This window comes from Hakea prostrata, chromosome 7, assembly GCF_041222555.1.
Source record: "Hakea prostrata isolate BN-2017 chromosome 7, UWA_Hpros_2, whole genome shotgun sequence".
Classification (NCBI taxonomy): Eukaryota; Viridiplantae; Streptophyta; class Magnoliopsida; order Proteales; family Proteaceae; genus Hakea; species Hakea prostrata.
Genome location: NC_142606.1, coordinates 54,869,591 through 54,885,542, shown reverse-complemented (window position 1 = coordinate 54,885,542; position 15,952 = coordinate 54,869,591). Strand labels below are relative to the sequence as shown.

General features: G+C 38.5%; 1 protein-coding gene across 1 annotated transcript in view; it reads left to right on the top strand.

The window, feature by feature from the left end:
* LOC149011402 (DNA repair protein RadA-like protein) overlaps window positions 1-15,952 on the top strand; it is a 123,405-nt gene that overhangs the window by 52,503 nt on the left and 54,950 nt on the right. Inside the window, exon 9 of the mRNA XM_089161846.1 lies at window positions 9,229-9,294. Within this exon, the coding sequence (XP_089017972.1) occupies window positions 9,229-9,294 (66 nt within the window). The remainder of the gene's footprint in view (window positions 1-9,228; window positions 9,295-15,952) is intronic.

Below are 15,952 nucleotides of genomic sequence, written 5' to 3'. Positions count from 1 at the left end.
TTACTGTGAGCCAAGGAAGAAATTTGGGTCAAAACTTATAATTCTTTTACCGAAGTTTTGAACTTCAGTTTCAGGCCTCATGTGGACTCAAAATGATTTGGATTCTTGCATACTACCTATCCCAAGCATAATAAACACTATGGAACTATTAGTTTACCTGAAAAACCATTGAAAATGTAACATTCAAGTGTATAATATATATGAGAAGAAGCAAGAATATTACCAATTACAAGTCTTACTCTTTTCTGTGTCTCCCTCTTCCCTTTGCACCCTCATACAAATGACAATACAAGTCCCATGATGTTTGCCCCATATAGTTATCGACGTTGTTGGCAACTACAACTCTATACATGGCTTCATCCACGTGCCTAAGATGTCTTGATGGTGTGAATTCCGGATGAGGAATTGACTCAACTGCATATGGAAAGGCTGGTAGTGGCTGTGGTATAGAGTGGAAGATCTACTCAACAAATGAAGGAACACCTTGGTCGTCGATAAAGGTATGGACACCATAAGCTCCATACTGACAATAAGGTTCCAATAGCTGATTCTGATAGGTGACAGTGGGAGGGACACCATAAGCTCGTTAAGCTCCAAGACCATAAGGCTCCAGTGGTGGCTGACCTTTAGTCTGATAGCCAAAAAGGACACCATATAGTCCATAAGTTGACCACAAGAGAACTGTAGAACTAATTCTCTCCATTATAGTATTATATGAGGATTTTGCAGGCTTATGCCATCCGAATCCTTTGGAGGTGGAGTCTCTAGAATCATCTATGCTTGTTGATCTCATAGATCCCACCAAACTCTTCGCATCAGCTGAACAGTAAGACCCATATGCTGGCGTGTCCTTAGTGCTATATCCGTGCTGTCTCCCCTTCCCCTTCCTCGAATATGCCGAGGAAACATTTTTGCCTTGAGATGCAGCTCCAGTATGGCTTGAATCCTATGTTGCGTGGGTAAACTAACTCTTGCTTGTGAATCTTGGTGGTCGTCCTCCCTGACTCTCACGTCGTGGTGGTGGTTTGTTCCTAGGATCAGCTAAATCCAAATCATGAGGTCCAATACCCTCTTCATCCCCTCCATTATCATCATCATTGTCGTCGTCATCATCATCACCATTGTCATCATCGCCCGGGGCTTGAGTCACATCATCCTCGGTGTTGGACCAAACAATCAAATCCTCTCTCTGGGTGGATGCACTAGGGTGTGTCAAGAAAGAACGGGTGGGCGCTACATGTGTTCTCCCTTCCTGGGCTATGAAGTCCACATCAGCTTCCATCACCTCTGCAGTTTGTCTACTAGGGACGACCTCCCTCCTCTTCCAACAAGGGCTCTCCACTATCCCTAATCTAGTCAACTATTGGGTTATCATCATCATCCATCTCAAATATGTCGGCCAACTCGATATTGTTACTTTGTCTGTCCATCCCCTGTCTAACATGATCCTCCCTCAGTCTCATATTATAGTGTAAGTAGATAAGGTCCTCTAGACGCATCACACCCAATTGATTGCGCCTCTTTGAGTGGATGAGGCCGAAGGTGCTCCAATTTTGTTGACAACCAGTGGTAGAACATGTCTGGTAGAGCACTTTGCTTGCAATCTTACTCAAGTGGGGTGAGTCACATCCAAATTGCAACCACCATTCAACTGCAACAAACATAGACTCCCAAGTTATTTTAATACTTAAATAACTATGTTAAAGATATAATATGATAATTAAATACATAATGAATTAACTTACCCTTAGTGGGCGGATTCCCGTCCCTATACGGCCACGGAATGACCGAAGCTCCCAGTGGCATTGCTAAATGCCTTTATCTAATATATAAAGGGGGGGAAAATAAAATAACTAGGTTAATACTTAATAACTTAGCATAAAACTATGAATTGTGAATATCGAATCACTATCTCACCTCCATAAAGATGATTGCTTGTTTAGATGGATTCGGTTCCAACCTTTGCACTACAGTTTGGACGACATCCATCAAATCTTGCCTCATCGTAAGATTGTCTTTGTAATGGTACTTGAGATTTAAATAGTATACTGTGTAAGAAAAAACCAAAATAAAAGGAAATAGTCAATACTTAATAGTGTGATAACATAATGAAAATTAAATTGATTCCTAGACTTGACAACTCACTAGCCTTATGCAGTGGATGCTACAATATGGACTCCCATCTAACTTGGATGATGTTGAGGATTTTCTTGTTGCCGTGTGGGTAGACCTGAGCAACTTGCCACTTCATCCTATCTACTGCAGCCCATATTTGTGGTAGAGTTGGTCTTCTCTATTGATCTACCATCCTCATTAGATGCACCACATGCTCAAGCATCTTCACCTCTATCCTCACATTATTCTAGAAACTGTCATCGAGTATGATCAACTATGCTCTCCTTCCTTCTACGGATGAAGAACCCTCCCAGTTAAACCATTTCTCTGATGCAAACATACTCCTAAGGTCAATCTTCCTACTCTTAAAGCTCTGCAGTGCTATCCAGTTGGTAGCAAATCTAGTTATGCCTGGCCTCACTAGGTCATCTTGACACTAATCCCTCATCATCTTTAATGCATATGTGTGGTTATAGATGAAGATGCTAACTTGTCGAGCCTGCTTCACGGCTTTCTTCACAAGCTTGACTTTTCCATTGTCCTTTAGCATTAAGTCAATGTAGTGAGCAACACATGGAGTCCAAAAGAGCTTATATCTGTCCATCAAGGCATCAATACAAAGTAGTAAAGTGTACGTGTAATGTAAATATGTAATGTATGTATTTAAAAATGAAAATTAGTACTAGAAGTGGAGTGGAAGTATGTTTTGATACCTAGGGTTCCCTTGCATCTTCAACCAACTTTTTTGTTGTTGGAGCCATTATCAATCACAATTTAGTTATGGGATGCTGAGTATAAGATCTGACTCATTTTCTAATAATATTAGGGGGAACAGTAGAATTTGATTCTAGAGTAGCAGACTGAAGTGGTAACATATCACTTTTCTCCACCTGATTTGGATGGTTGTAATTCTTCCTTTGATAAGTTTGCGCCTCCTTATTCTGGTCAATCTTGTTTTGAAAGACCTGAATAGTGTGCCTCATAGGAGTGATCTCCCCTTGACCAAGTTCTTCACACTGTTCAAAAAATGAAGGGGGAGAATTAGAGTCCTCAGGTATACTGACCGAAGTCTCCCCCTGGTCAGGAAACACTTCTTAAACTCGTAAGTTGTGTTGTGGTGGTGTGATAGAAAGGCCTAGAGTTGGAAAGAACACCTCTCCTCTAGGACTCTCCCCCTGGAGAGGTGTATAGTAAGGACAAAACTCGTTAAATTACATCCATAAAGACAATGGTTTTCTTGGAAGCAAAATGATAACATTTGTACCCTTTCTAAGCAGCAGAATACCCCAGAAAAGTGCAACATAGGCTGCGGGGAGCCAGCTTACGTTGGTGGGTTGTGATTCTGGCACAACACACATTAAAAAACTTTTGGGGGAATAACAAAAGAAGATGCTCATTAAGACATTTAAAACCAAATATCCTACTGGGCATCCTATTCATAAAGTAAGAGCCAGTGAGTACAAGGAAAAATTCCGGTCGAAACAGGAATTTGGGCCTTGAAAAAGGCCGAAATTTCGAAGTTTTGACTGAAATTTCGGTCGAAATTAGTCTTTTTATTTTTTAAATTCGAACTTCAATTTCGGGCCTTATATGGACTCAAAATGATTTGGATTCTTGCATACTACCTATATCAAGCATAATAAACACTATGGAATTACTAGTTTACTAAAAAAACCATTGAAAATGTAACATTCAAGTATATACTATATATAAGAAGAAGCTTGAATGTTACCAATTACAAGTCTACTCTATTCTATGTCTCCCTCTTCCCTCTGCACCCCATACAAATGACAATACAAGTCTTCTCACATACATTAATTTGAAGCTCATACATATACTATACATATACATTTTTAGCATTATACATAATTTACAAAAAATTTTAATAATAGAAAAATAAAAAAAGTAAGAAGAACTAAAAATTAGTTTACACACTACAAATTCATAGATCAACACTCTAAAGTAAACATACTTAAATTTGGAAGCAATCCAAGAAGATTTAGAGCACAAACCAAAAAAAATAAAAATGAGGAGGTTGGTTACTCACTTTGCAAGATTTGAGAAAATCCATAAATGGAAAGCCAAATCTAGTGTTTGAATGAAATGGAATTCTAGAAATTAGGTGAAAAGAGGGATGAATGCAAGAAAAAAAGTTGAAATTTGTTGAAATCTTTGTGGGCGATATGGGTCGAAATGGCGGAATGTCGAAATTTTGTCGCAAATATGCATTTTTATAATATGGTAAGTATCGTTTTGGGTCGATACGAAACATTTCGTGTGCCTGTCCTTGTATTTCGTTTCGGTTTAAAAAAAAGACTTTTCAACTAAAATTTCGACAATATTGGTCAAATTTTCTTCTATGAGTGAGTATAGCATCACTCCAATATTGGTTAGGGACATTCATAGCAATCATAAGTGAACGGGCTATCTCTAAAAGATGCCGATTCTTCCTTTCGACAACCGCATTTTGGGTAGTTGTATCAACACAATTGGTCTGGTGTATTATACCAGAGTTAGAGAGATATCTCTGAAATTCACCATCAATATATTACGTGCCATTGTCATTGCGAAGGATCTTCACAGTGGCATTGAACTAAGTTTTAATCATATTATGAAAATCACGAAAACATCGAAAAACCTTATACTTTTTGTTTTAAAAGATAAATCCATGTAGAATGAGAGTGACAATCAATAAAAGTAACATAGTACCTATGGCCAGTAATAGACACGTTGGCAGGGGTCCCACACATCAATATGAATTAGTACAAAAGGAATAGATTTTCTATTATGAAGAAAAGGTAAATAAGTAGAACAAGTTTGCTTTGCAAAAATGCAGGCTTCACAAAAAATTCATCATTTTCACAAGAAGAAATTAAATCAGGAAATACTTTCTTAAGAGTTCCTAGAGGGGGGTGACCTAGCCTACGGTGCCACTGATGAAGGTCTAATATTATAGAATAGACCTGATTAGAAGATTCAGTTAGAGTTGAAGTAGATCCTCCAATTGGCTCAAATAGATAAATTTTATTATCTAATTACCATGTCCAATCTCCTTCTCTGTTACCAGATCCTGGAAGACATAGTAAGATGGGGGAAAAAAGTCACTTTATAATTCAAGTCATGTGTAAGACTACTGATAGAGAGAAAATTAGTAGAGAAAGAGGGAACGAGTAAAACTTTAGACAAAGAAAGTGATGGAGAATGCTGAATGGTCCATTTTCCAACAATGGAAGAATAGGAGCCATCAACAATTCGAGCTTTATCTTTTCCTGAAGTTGGAGCATAATGTAAGAAAAAGGAGGATGAACCTGTCATATGTGTGGCTCCTGTATCAATGATCCAAGGAGCAAAAACTAAAAAAATATGGAAGTCTGTAAAAGTTTTACCTGAAGTAGTAAGGTAGGAGTTGGTATGGGTAGTGGAGGAAGCAGTAGTAGAGGTTGTACCGCAGAATACATCGCAGAGTTGCTAGCTTCTCTTGTGAAAAACCAATATTTGCATAGGGTATTGTGGAAACCGTCTCAGAAAGATTACTTTCGTTTTCCCCCTTCTTTATGCCCTTTTCTGCTCAAAATCAACAGGTTTTCCATGGAGCTTTCAACAATTGGCTTTAGTATGATATGGTTTGTGATAGTGCTCACACTTGACAATCTCCTTAGCTGAATTAGATTTAGTGCTAACAGACTATAAGGCTGATTTCTCCACAATAGGAGTATGAAGCATGGCTAATTAACGGCTTTCGTCGCATTGAACAAGGGCATAAGACTGTTCTAGTGTAGGAAAGGGAGAATGACTTAATACTTGCATTTTGATATGATCGAACTCCACATTCAAACCCGCCAAGAAGTCATTACACGAATCTTATCAACATGCTTTCTACAAGTAGCCACATCATCTGGATTAGTGGAGTGATAATCCCCATAATGATCTAACTCCTGCCAAAGAGATCATAACTCAACATAATATTGGGCCACAGTTAATTCCTTTTGGGTAGTCTCATGAAGCTTCTTCTATAGCTCATAAACCTGTGCATCATTCCCCAACTGTCCATATGTTTCAATAGTTGTCTTTCAGATTTGGGTTGCAGTATCAACTAATAGGTATCCACTTGCCTTCTAGATTTGGGCTTTAGTATCAACTAATAGGTATCCACGGGCAATATTTGGATTCATGGAATTGAAAAGGAATGACATAATAAGAGAGTCATTCGAGATCCATTTATCCTGTGAAACCCCTATGGTGGTAGGTTTGACAGTGGCGCCCATAATGTGTCCAACAAGTCCTCTTCTAACAATATTCAGGTAGGCAGATCGAGACCAAATCAAATAATTTGTTCCATCAAATCTTACCGAAATAGGATGAAGAGTGGGGTAATGTTCGGAGCTAGTGGGAGCAGTAGTACTATCGGTAATTGCCATGTTTAAAAAATTGTCTGCCGTTCTTCAGTCTTCACCCTTCCAATATAACTAAAACGTCACAAAATGCAATAGCCAAACCACCCAAACAAATCTAGGGAATGATAGGATTCAAAAGGTGCGTATAAGGAACACAATGTTTTTTTTAACAAACAAGGCCCTGGAGTTATGGGAAATAAAAAATAAGCCCCTGAAAAATGTGAATTCAAAAATAAGTCCCTAAAAATATGAAAATGCACAATATGTCCCTTAAAGTATGTAAATTTACAATTAGATAAAATGCAAATTCACAAATAGGTCCCTGAAAACATACAAATTACAATTAGATCCCTGAAAATATGCAAATTCATGAAGAGGTTCCTAAGAATATGCAAATTTACAAAGGAGGCCGCTGAAACGTCATTATTTTTTCTTTCTTTTTTTGGGCTAATAGAACCGCAGGTTAGGAAGGATAAAACCAAAATATGGTTCGGTTAGAGTCGGGCTGCTTTGGTCCACGTTGATTCAAGGGTTGAATAGGTTCTTAAGGAACTCTCGTTTCAGAAGAAGAAGGCAGAAGGTAGAGAAAGGTAGAGATGGGTTTGAGTGTGGGCGGTAGTTTTCTGTGATGGTTTCTAGGATTGGGTTTGAGTGTGGGCAATAGGAAGAGTAAGGCAGATATGTTAGTTTTAGAAGAAGAAGAAAAAAAACCAGAAGAAGGCAGAAGGAAGAGAAAGGCAGAGATGGGTTCGGGTGTGGGCGATAGGTTTCTGTGATGGCTTCTAGGAAGAGAAAGGCAGATATGTTTTCAATGACGGAGCAGTTGTTAAAGAAGATGAGGTTGCAATGGATGGTTTCGGCGACGGAGCTATTGCAATGACGGTGGAGGTAGGTCTTTGTCAGCGAGAGAGAGAGAGAGAGATTTTTCTTTTCTTTTTCTTTGTTCTCTTCCTTAATCAAACTTAGGCTTTGATGCCATGTTGAGAAACATGATTTTGGTAGAATTGTTTGAATTGGAGTGGGCCCTTGTACACCACCAAATAGAGTTGAACTCCTAGTAGAACTCAACCAATACAAATAGACATTATATATCTCATATGGAGTGGGCCCTTGTACACCACTCCCAGCCCTACCTATCTCCGTAGTCATATCCTTATAGTAGGGCCTTTGGGCAGTATATGCTGGAATGCTATGGTACATAACTCATTTGGGGAAAGCCATCCCCACTTTCTCCTTTACACTCCCCTATTAGTGCTTCAACTTTCTTTGCTTTTGCTCAGGCCTCCTAAATTGGGCCGGATCATTGTGAAGAATCTCCAAATCTGGATCTGTAGCATGTGCTGAGGAAGCTCAACCCTTTGTTGGGGCACGTGGGATTGGAACCTCTTGCCTCACACTCTGACTCCTCAAAGGGACTTGGAGCTGCTTGTGCCACCCATACTAGCTGGCTCTCGAGGACCCACAACCCATAGCCCTCTATTGCTTGCTCATGTCATCAACCCTCACTTGCTCTTTACTCATCATCATCGCCCTCCTAATCTGTTCGGACTCTGGGTTAGGGTCACTTTCGTATTCTCCTGGCTCAGGAAGGTCATAGGCATGGATCCTCAAATTCCTCCCTCTGTGTTCTCTTCGTTTTCCTCCTTGCTTTCCCCTAGCGAAGTATGAAGCTATTGCCTTCTTGACCTCTGGGGGCACCTTTTGGCATCCTACTACATCCCTGTTCCCCCTAGTTAGATGTACCTTCAGTCTAGTGGCCTCACCTTCTATTTGTTTCTTGTGGTAATTACACTCGTTCTTTTTCCTATCAGTTGTTAGTTGCCTCCCGTGTTGCAAGCTATGTCTGACATCTTTGAAAGAGAGTGTTTGATACAAGAAATTCATATTAAGTATCTTGAAAAGTTCCACAATATACTCCAAAAGGAAATACATGCTTCTAATAATAATCTCCATTTTTTAAATATAAAACAAAAATAAATAAGTATTTTTTTTAATGTTTAAATAATTTTAAAAATACACACTGATTATCTGAAAAAGCTCCATAACATGCTCCAAAAATTGCATACATGCTTCTACTAATACTCTCCTATTTTTAAATTTAAAATAGAAAATAATTTGTATTTTTAATATATAAATATTTTTAAAATGTTTAAATATATATTAAATATAAAAAAAAATAATTAACAGCAAAAAATTTGATTCAACACCATCACAACAATATGGTGTCGTTTCGACCGAAGTTTCGTATCTTTTCGGTTGAAACCTGTAACATTTCCAAAAATTTTTTGAATTCGTCTTGGTTATCAAATATGCAGGCATTTCAGTTGAAATTTCAACAATGCCGACCGAAATTTCTTCTATGCTGTGAGCCCAGAACTTCCTAGTAGTCCCTTAGAGAGTTGGGGTGGAGTATGAGAAAGAATGGAATGTTAAGACTTAAGAGTTGACAATTTTGCCAAAACAGATTTGCTTTCAATTGATTATTTTAATTGGGTGCAAATAAGTCATTACTATGGTTTGTCACTTATCAAATTCAGTTCAAACAGTATGGTGAAATGAAGTGGGGAAATGGATTTCATTTTTTAATTACTATGGTAATCCATTGCGCGGTATCTTTTTCGTGTCTATTGCTACAAGTATGACAAATCTTTTGTGTTGAACTTTCTTAGTTTTTTATTTTTTAAGTAACCATGCTCTTACATGTTATTGCAATTGCCAGGGTGAGAAGCACTCATCTCATCGTTTGCTTCGATCTGTGAAGAACCGGTATGGATCCACTGACGAGGTACACATTGATCGGATTTTATTACCCATCTTTTTTTGTGTCATATGTCATCATGTGTTTTGTCTGTTGGAGTTGGGGGGGGGGGGTGTAAACTTCTGCATGCTTAAATGCATAAACTAACACTTTTACGTTGGGGAATCGAAGTCAGCCCTTCCATTTAAATTCCAAGACGGAGACTGACTAATGGTTTACTGGCCATTAAATCCCAGATGATGATTGAATCATAGTTGACGAGTGGATTATTGGACTATAAGTTGTTTCAACTGGCTAGTTTCAATCAGTTAGTTCATTTTAATGAGTTTGCAATTGAGTTGGAGCAATTATAATTCATCGCAACTATACCAAGGTTCCCTATTTACGAAACAGTTACAATATGTGTTTAAGGGTTAGTGTTCCAATGAATAATGTATGGTGGGCACATGTCTAGTTGTGTCTCTTTAGTTGTTTCCTTTTGTTATTAAGCTTGGGTAGTTATTCGTTTCTGACTAGTCTTGCTTGGTTTTACATTCTTGGTAGGATCCCTACTAAGAACTGGTTATTGGTTAATATTAAGGAGATAGCTTGTCAGGAGTCATGATAGATTATCTACGCTGTTGTTCCTAGCTGAGAGTGAGGCTGTTTGTGAGCTAGAACATGACGATAATCTATCATGACTCATGACTAGCTATCTCCTTTTATATTAACTGTAGAATGAAATCTTGCAAAATTCAAGAAATTTTGGGTATCTTGACCCCCTTCCCCCCCCCCCTTGCGGGGGAGACAAGATGGGGGGTCGAAACCAGTTGATGCAGTCAATAATGTCCAAAAGGGTCAATTGAGATTTGAAATACTTAATATTGGTCTATTGGTGGGTTCTATAAACATTTAGGCTCTTAGTTTTGGGATTTTTGATGTAATGGACCTAATGTATAAGCCCATAAGGTCGGTGTAATGCTGGTACACGGGATTAGTAGTTAATTTTAATGTTTAACCCATTGTTTGAGTAAGATTAGGATACTTAATAATTAGATAGAATGTTGTTTTCATTTTATTTATCTTTTTTGAGTCTTTTAGCATGATTAGGAGTCCTTTTTTGTGTCAAATTAGGAACTTCTTTTTGAATAAGTAATTCTTTAACCAAATGAAAGAAAGGGAAAAGGGAAAGAATACAAATGTAGACTAAAGAAAGAAAATACAGCTCAAACAAATGGCTTGAAACCTTACAAGAAAGTAGGCCGAAATGGTTCAAAAAATAAGGCCAGTAGGCCAAACTGCACCGACACAGTATTCAGTCTGTTTGGTAAAATGGGGCCTCATAGCGGGCATCTCAGCAAAGAGCAGTGTAGTATCATAGAGGGCATCATAATCATAGGATTTCAGTATATACTGAAGTTGCAAACAATAGGGCTGACATCACGAATCAGCCATTGGGCAGCTAAGACTAGAGGCAAAGATGCAGCAGGTTGGCGGCCCATAAGCAACAGATGGCAGGGAGTATGTTTCTTAATTTGTATAAAGATCCTTCTTGTTGCAGACTGAAAGGTGGAGGGAGGTGCCAATCATGCACAGATGAGACGTACACAACCATGATAAAAGGATAAATAGACGAGCAGAGCAGAGAGGAGGAGAAAAGAACAGAGAGGGAGAGATGCAGACTAATGAATGGAAGAGAGAGTAGGGGAATAGAGTTGCAACTCACTGCTGACAGAATGGGAGAAGAAAGAGATAAAGAACTGCCAACTCCCCTCTGACCCTAGATCTGTTGCGGTCAAAGACTCTTCGTGACAGAGAAGGATAGATTAGGGGAAGCAGAGAGGGAGGAGAGACACAGAGAAAAGTTGAGGCGGCAGGGAAGGAGAGACGAGAAGAAGCAAAGAGAGAGAGGAGAAAGAAATGGTGAGATGCAGAGACGGGGAGAGGAGGAGAAAAAGGGGAGAGAGAGAGAGGTAGGGAGGGAGGACCACCAATGTCTCTTCATCCTCCCAGGTCGCCCTAAACTTTTAGGGATGCTGTTTGGAAATGCATACGGGATTGTTATCCCTTTCTTTGATATCTTCTTGTTTTCTTTTTGAAGAGTTTCTTCTATTTCACAACTTGCTATTCAAGAATATCTTCAATAAAAGTAAGTTGAAATTTCCCCAAACCCAATTCTTCTTCTAATGATTTTCTTATTCTTCTAAACCCTCTTCTGTGGAAGCCTTTTACAGGTGCAATTTTGGGATTACAATTGGGTTTTGAAAATTATAGAAAAGTCTGAAGGGCTTTTTACTAGTGCTGCTGATGTCATGTTGTAGTTGGATTTGTCACGGTATGCCAATTTTATTTTGGGAAGAAGATTTTAAAAAATTGTTTTATATGTGACAAAAGCATATGGGTAAGGGGAAAAGACTAACTAAATACTTGTCTTGTTTCTCTCAAAAAATTAAATTAAATTGAATTTCTTTAGTGATGTATGAAAGCTTTTGATATATGCAATGGAGATAATGTTTGATCGTAATAGACAATATTCAAAAGGCATAGGGAGGGAAGTCTACAAAGGTGTGGGTAGGGAGTTCACAGGGGCATGGGGTGGGGAGCTCATAGGGGCATGGATAGGGGAGCTAACAGGAGCAAGAAGAGTAGAGGCCAGCTAGGTAAGCCTGTTAGAGGTGATATTGTATGCTACATGGTACTCCAGTTGATGTTGATAAAAGGGAAACATAATACATTAATTGCCACCAGATGTTCATGGGAGGTAGGTCCACTTGACTCGAACAACATCTAGCTGGCACTTGAGAGATGTAGTTGCATGCATATGGTCCCTATTAGTATAGCCTAGGCTGTTAGAGGTTATATGAAAGGAGGGACCAAGAGAAAGGAAAAGAGACAATAAGGATTGCACTTGAAGAGGCAGTGAAGCTTTCAATAGGAGGTGGTTATTATGATGAAGATGACGATCTTGATGATGATGATTCTATTTGTGTCTAGTAATGTAGAGAAATGATTGAGGCTAGGGAGTTGCATTGAGTAATGGCAAGGAGCAAGGATCATCAGTTGAAGAGCAGTAGAAGCCAGAGGTAATGTCGGAGTTGGTTCTTCTAGAGTTGAAGCAATTGGAGGTGGTACATTTGGTTCTGGTGATATATTTTATTAGTTGGCTAATCCTTTGAGATCACAGCGTTAGAGAGCTCCACCAGTGCTAGTAATGTCTCCAAGAATTGTTTCTATACTATAGCAAGATCCCTAGGTGCATAGAATGAAGGGGGCAAAGCAGCCCAAGATTAGAGGGGCTTGGAAGAATATGAAGGGGATGGTAAAGGAGTCAATAGCAAAGTGGATTCGAACACACCATCCTACGAACATTTCGAGAGTCCCTACTACCAAACCATGATTGATACTATTTTTGAGGCTACTCAGATTATAAGGGATCCACACCCTATAAGATAATGAATGTCTTTTCCACTATAAAAAGTTGAGGTTGATGAGTACATAATTGAGATAGGGCCATTTTGGGACAATTATGGTGTAACCATAATGCGTGATGGGTTTATTGGTCCGAAAAATAATCCATTAACTTTATGGTTTACTGGGATGGGAGAGCTGTATTCTTGAAAACAATGGATGCATCCAAAAATGTAAATGATGCAAAATACACCCACATGCTCCTCAAAGAAGTGGTGACTAAGATTGCGGTGCAGGATGTCATGTAAATTGTAACAGATAATGGTCATAACTTAAAATGGCCGAGTTAATGGACAAAAAGAAATATAATCTTTTTTGGACACTATGTGCTACCAAGTACCAACTACATTGAGATTTTATAAGGTATTGTTGACAAAGCAAGGCGGTTGACAAATTTTAACATAATCATAGTTATGCCTAGAGAGGGAGAAAATTAGAAATGCAGTGAGGACCTATTGCCGCAAGGATTACTAGATTCACCACCAACTACATTGCACTGAGGAGCTTCGAGAGTAGGAAATTTGGATTCGAGAGCTCGTTTGCATTTGAAGAGTGGTTTAAATAGAGAAGGTTTATCACTCAAGTAGGTAGACAAGAACAAGCAACTATTTCATCAAGTAACTTTTGGAGATAGTTGGGTAATGTGGTAAAATGTTGGAACCAATGATTAAGGTTTTGCATGTGGTGGACTTTTCTTTGAAGAGTTCCACCATGCCACAATTATATATTGCCATTGACTTGGTGAAAGATGGATTTACAACTTAAGATCCTAAAGGTTGCAAAACTTTCTTGAAGATCGTTGATGACCGTTGGATGCAACAACTTATGCATCCAGTGCATAAGGATAGTGACTAATAGTTATTTATGCATTTGACCTCACATGGCATTAATTGACAAATTGTGCATGACAATGTGTAATTGTAAATTTCTAATTGTGCAGCATACTATTTGAACCCCCAAGTAGTAATACAAGACTAAACTTGGATTGCGACATTTGATGGAAGCAATGAACTCATAATAGATTGGATCATATTGATTGGGATGGAGTAGTATAGGTCTGCTCCATCATTTTCTAGTGTTGACTATGATTTCCACTTACAATACGTTATACGAGATGTTCTCTTACCACTCACACACCACCACCATACCATACATGCTCTCAATGATACCATATGATTTGAATAATGGTGGATCAATGGGTATTGGTGCTAGTACATCATAGTCTGGTGACCCATACCTATGATGGGTTACCGTTAGTATGTTGATGATGCAACCTATATGTCTATGGTGTTAGATTGTGTTCAGCTCTTCTTGGTGTCTATGATGTGAGATTCTTATGTTTTGTAATTAGAACACAATGTACATCAAGTCGGACTTACAAAGTGTGACCATGTGAGGCCGGGATACTAGCTTCTATTTCTCTATACTTCGAGGAATAGTTTTGTATTTCCTATGAATCAAATTTGTCATCTTGCATAGTTTGCACATGACTTGTACTTGATACCAATATCTAAGTCTCACTGAGAGTTTGCACATGAGTTGTACTTCATACCAATGTACAAGTTTTGTCAAGATTTCAGTCAAACTTTGCCGAAATCTTGGCTTTTAAAGAAACTGAGACAAGATCAATGGGGAGAAAAATTGTTGGGTTTTGGCTTGTTCGGTCGAAATTTTGGCAGATATGAGTTGGTTTGTGGGTTTGACCATTTTGGTGCAATTGAGCCTTTAAAATCCCTCATTTTTGCAGATCTCGGTTACATTTTCTGTTGTGGTTTCGCAAGCTTTGACCTTCCCAACCCATTTTTTATTCCAAACATTTGTTTTTCACTCATATCCCTCCACTCCTTTGGGAACAAACCTCTATTTTGTTGGATTAAGGGAGTTTCAACTTATTTGAAGTTGGTTATGTGCGTTCTTCTCTAAATTTTGATTTCTTTGATGTTGATCCATCAATACATGTTAATTCTTATTCAAATCAATATATGTTTGGTTTAGGAGCATGATCTGTGAATCCATGTTGAGGTTATACATCATAGATGACATAAAATCTAATATATGTGGGATACCATCACTCAATCTAAGTTGTGATGATGTTGCATTTTTTTTGGTTGTTAATTGTTTATTTAAATTATTTGATTAATTAATTGCTGTTAAAAATTTGTGAAAAGTACTAATGCAATGGTTTGCGCTCGTGGGTGGATCCACCGAGAACTCATTGTGGATTTAAGTGGAGATCTTGGTACAAGTTAGGGGTGCCAATAGGTCGGGTTAGGTTGAGCTAGCCTTGAACCCTAACCTTACCCTAGAGATTGAAATTGAAATCCAAGACCACCCAAGTACCCAACCCTATCAGGGTTTAAAAATCCCCAACCCTAACCTCACCCAGACATAGTTTTTAAGGCCTTGCCTAGGCATCTAGGTGCCCTTCAATTGTGTGAGGCGACAATTACCTTATGATATGTCAATAAGGTGGTCGCCTTAGAGGCCAAGGTGTTCGCCATTTTGTTTCCTTCTTTTTTAAACATATTGATAGCATTTCAAGGGCTGTGATTTAGTTGTTCGTTAGATTATCATCCAAACAATATTATTGATGGTATTTTACACTGATTGTATGCCACTGCCACATGGGATCAGTTAGTAAATTGAAAAAAAGAAGCATAAAACAAACCTAAAAAGCCAACTTGTGAATTAGTTCAAAAAAGGGATTTAGAAAAAATGAAGAAGCAGCAGCATGGCAGCTCTCCGGAGATTCTTTCTCGATTCTCTTCTCCTGCAAAGTTGTGTGTCTCTTTGGCGACTCTTTTTTTAAGCTCTAGTAGGTTTTACAAAATGAAGACTTTCATCACTTGCTGCGGCAACTCTCCGGTTATTCTCCCTCCTGTGGCACTTTTTTCTTCTTCTTCTTCTTCTTCTTCTTCTTCTTCCAATGGAGCCTTGCATATTTTCTGTTTCTCTTCCACCGTGTTCATTTCCTCGACTACATTCCTTTCCGATAACAATTAGCCCAACTTGGGTTTTATAAATTCCAGCGGCAGCCCAGCCAGCCATGAATGTGAAATATATTGAAGCTGGTCTTTGCTTTTACTCTGTCGCACTGCAAATCCATCCCAATGCCACTATGCAATAAGAGCTCAAAATTTGTGTTACCTAGGGATCAATGTAAGTTAAGATGTACAGTGCTCTTTAATTGCTAGATGTACAATGACTTTTATTTGATTTGTTTGTGGTATGTTGGATG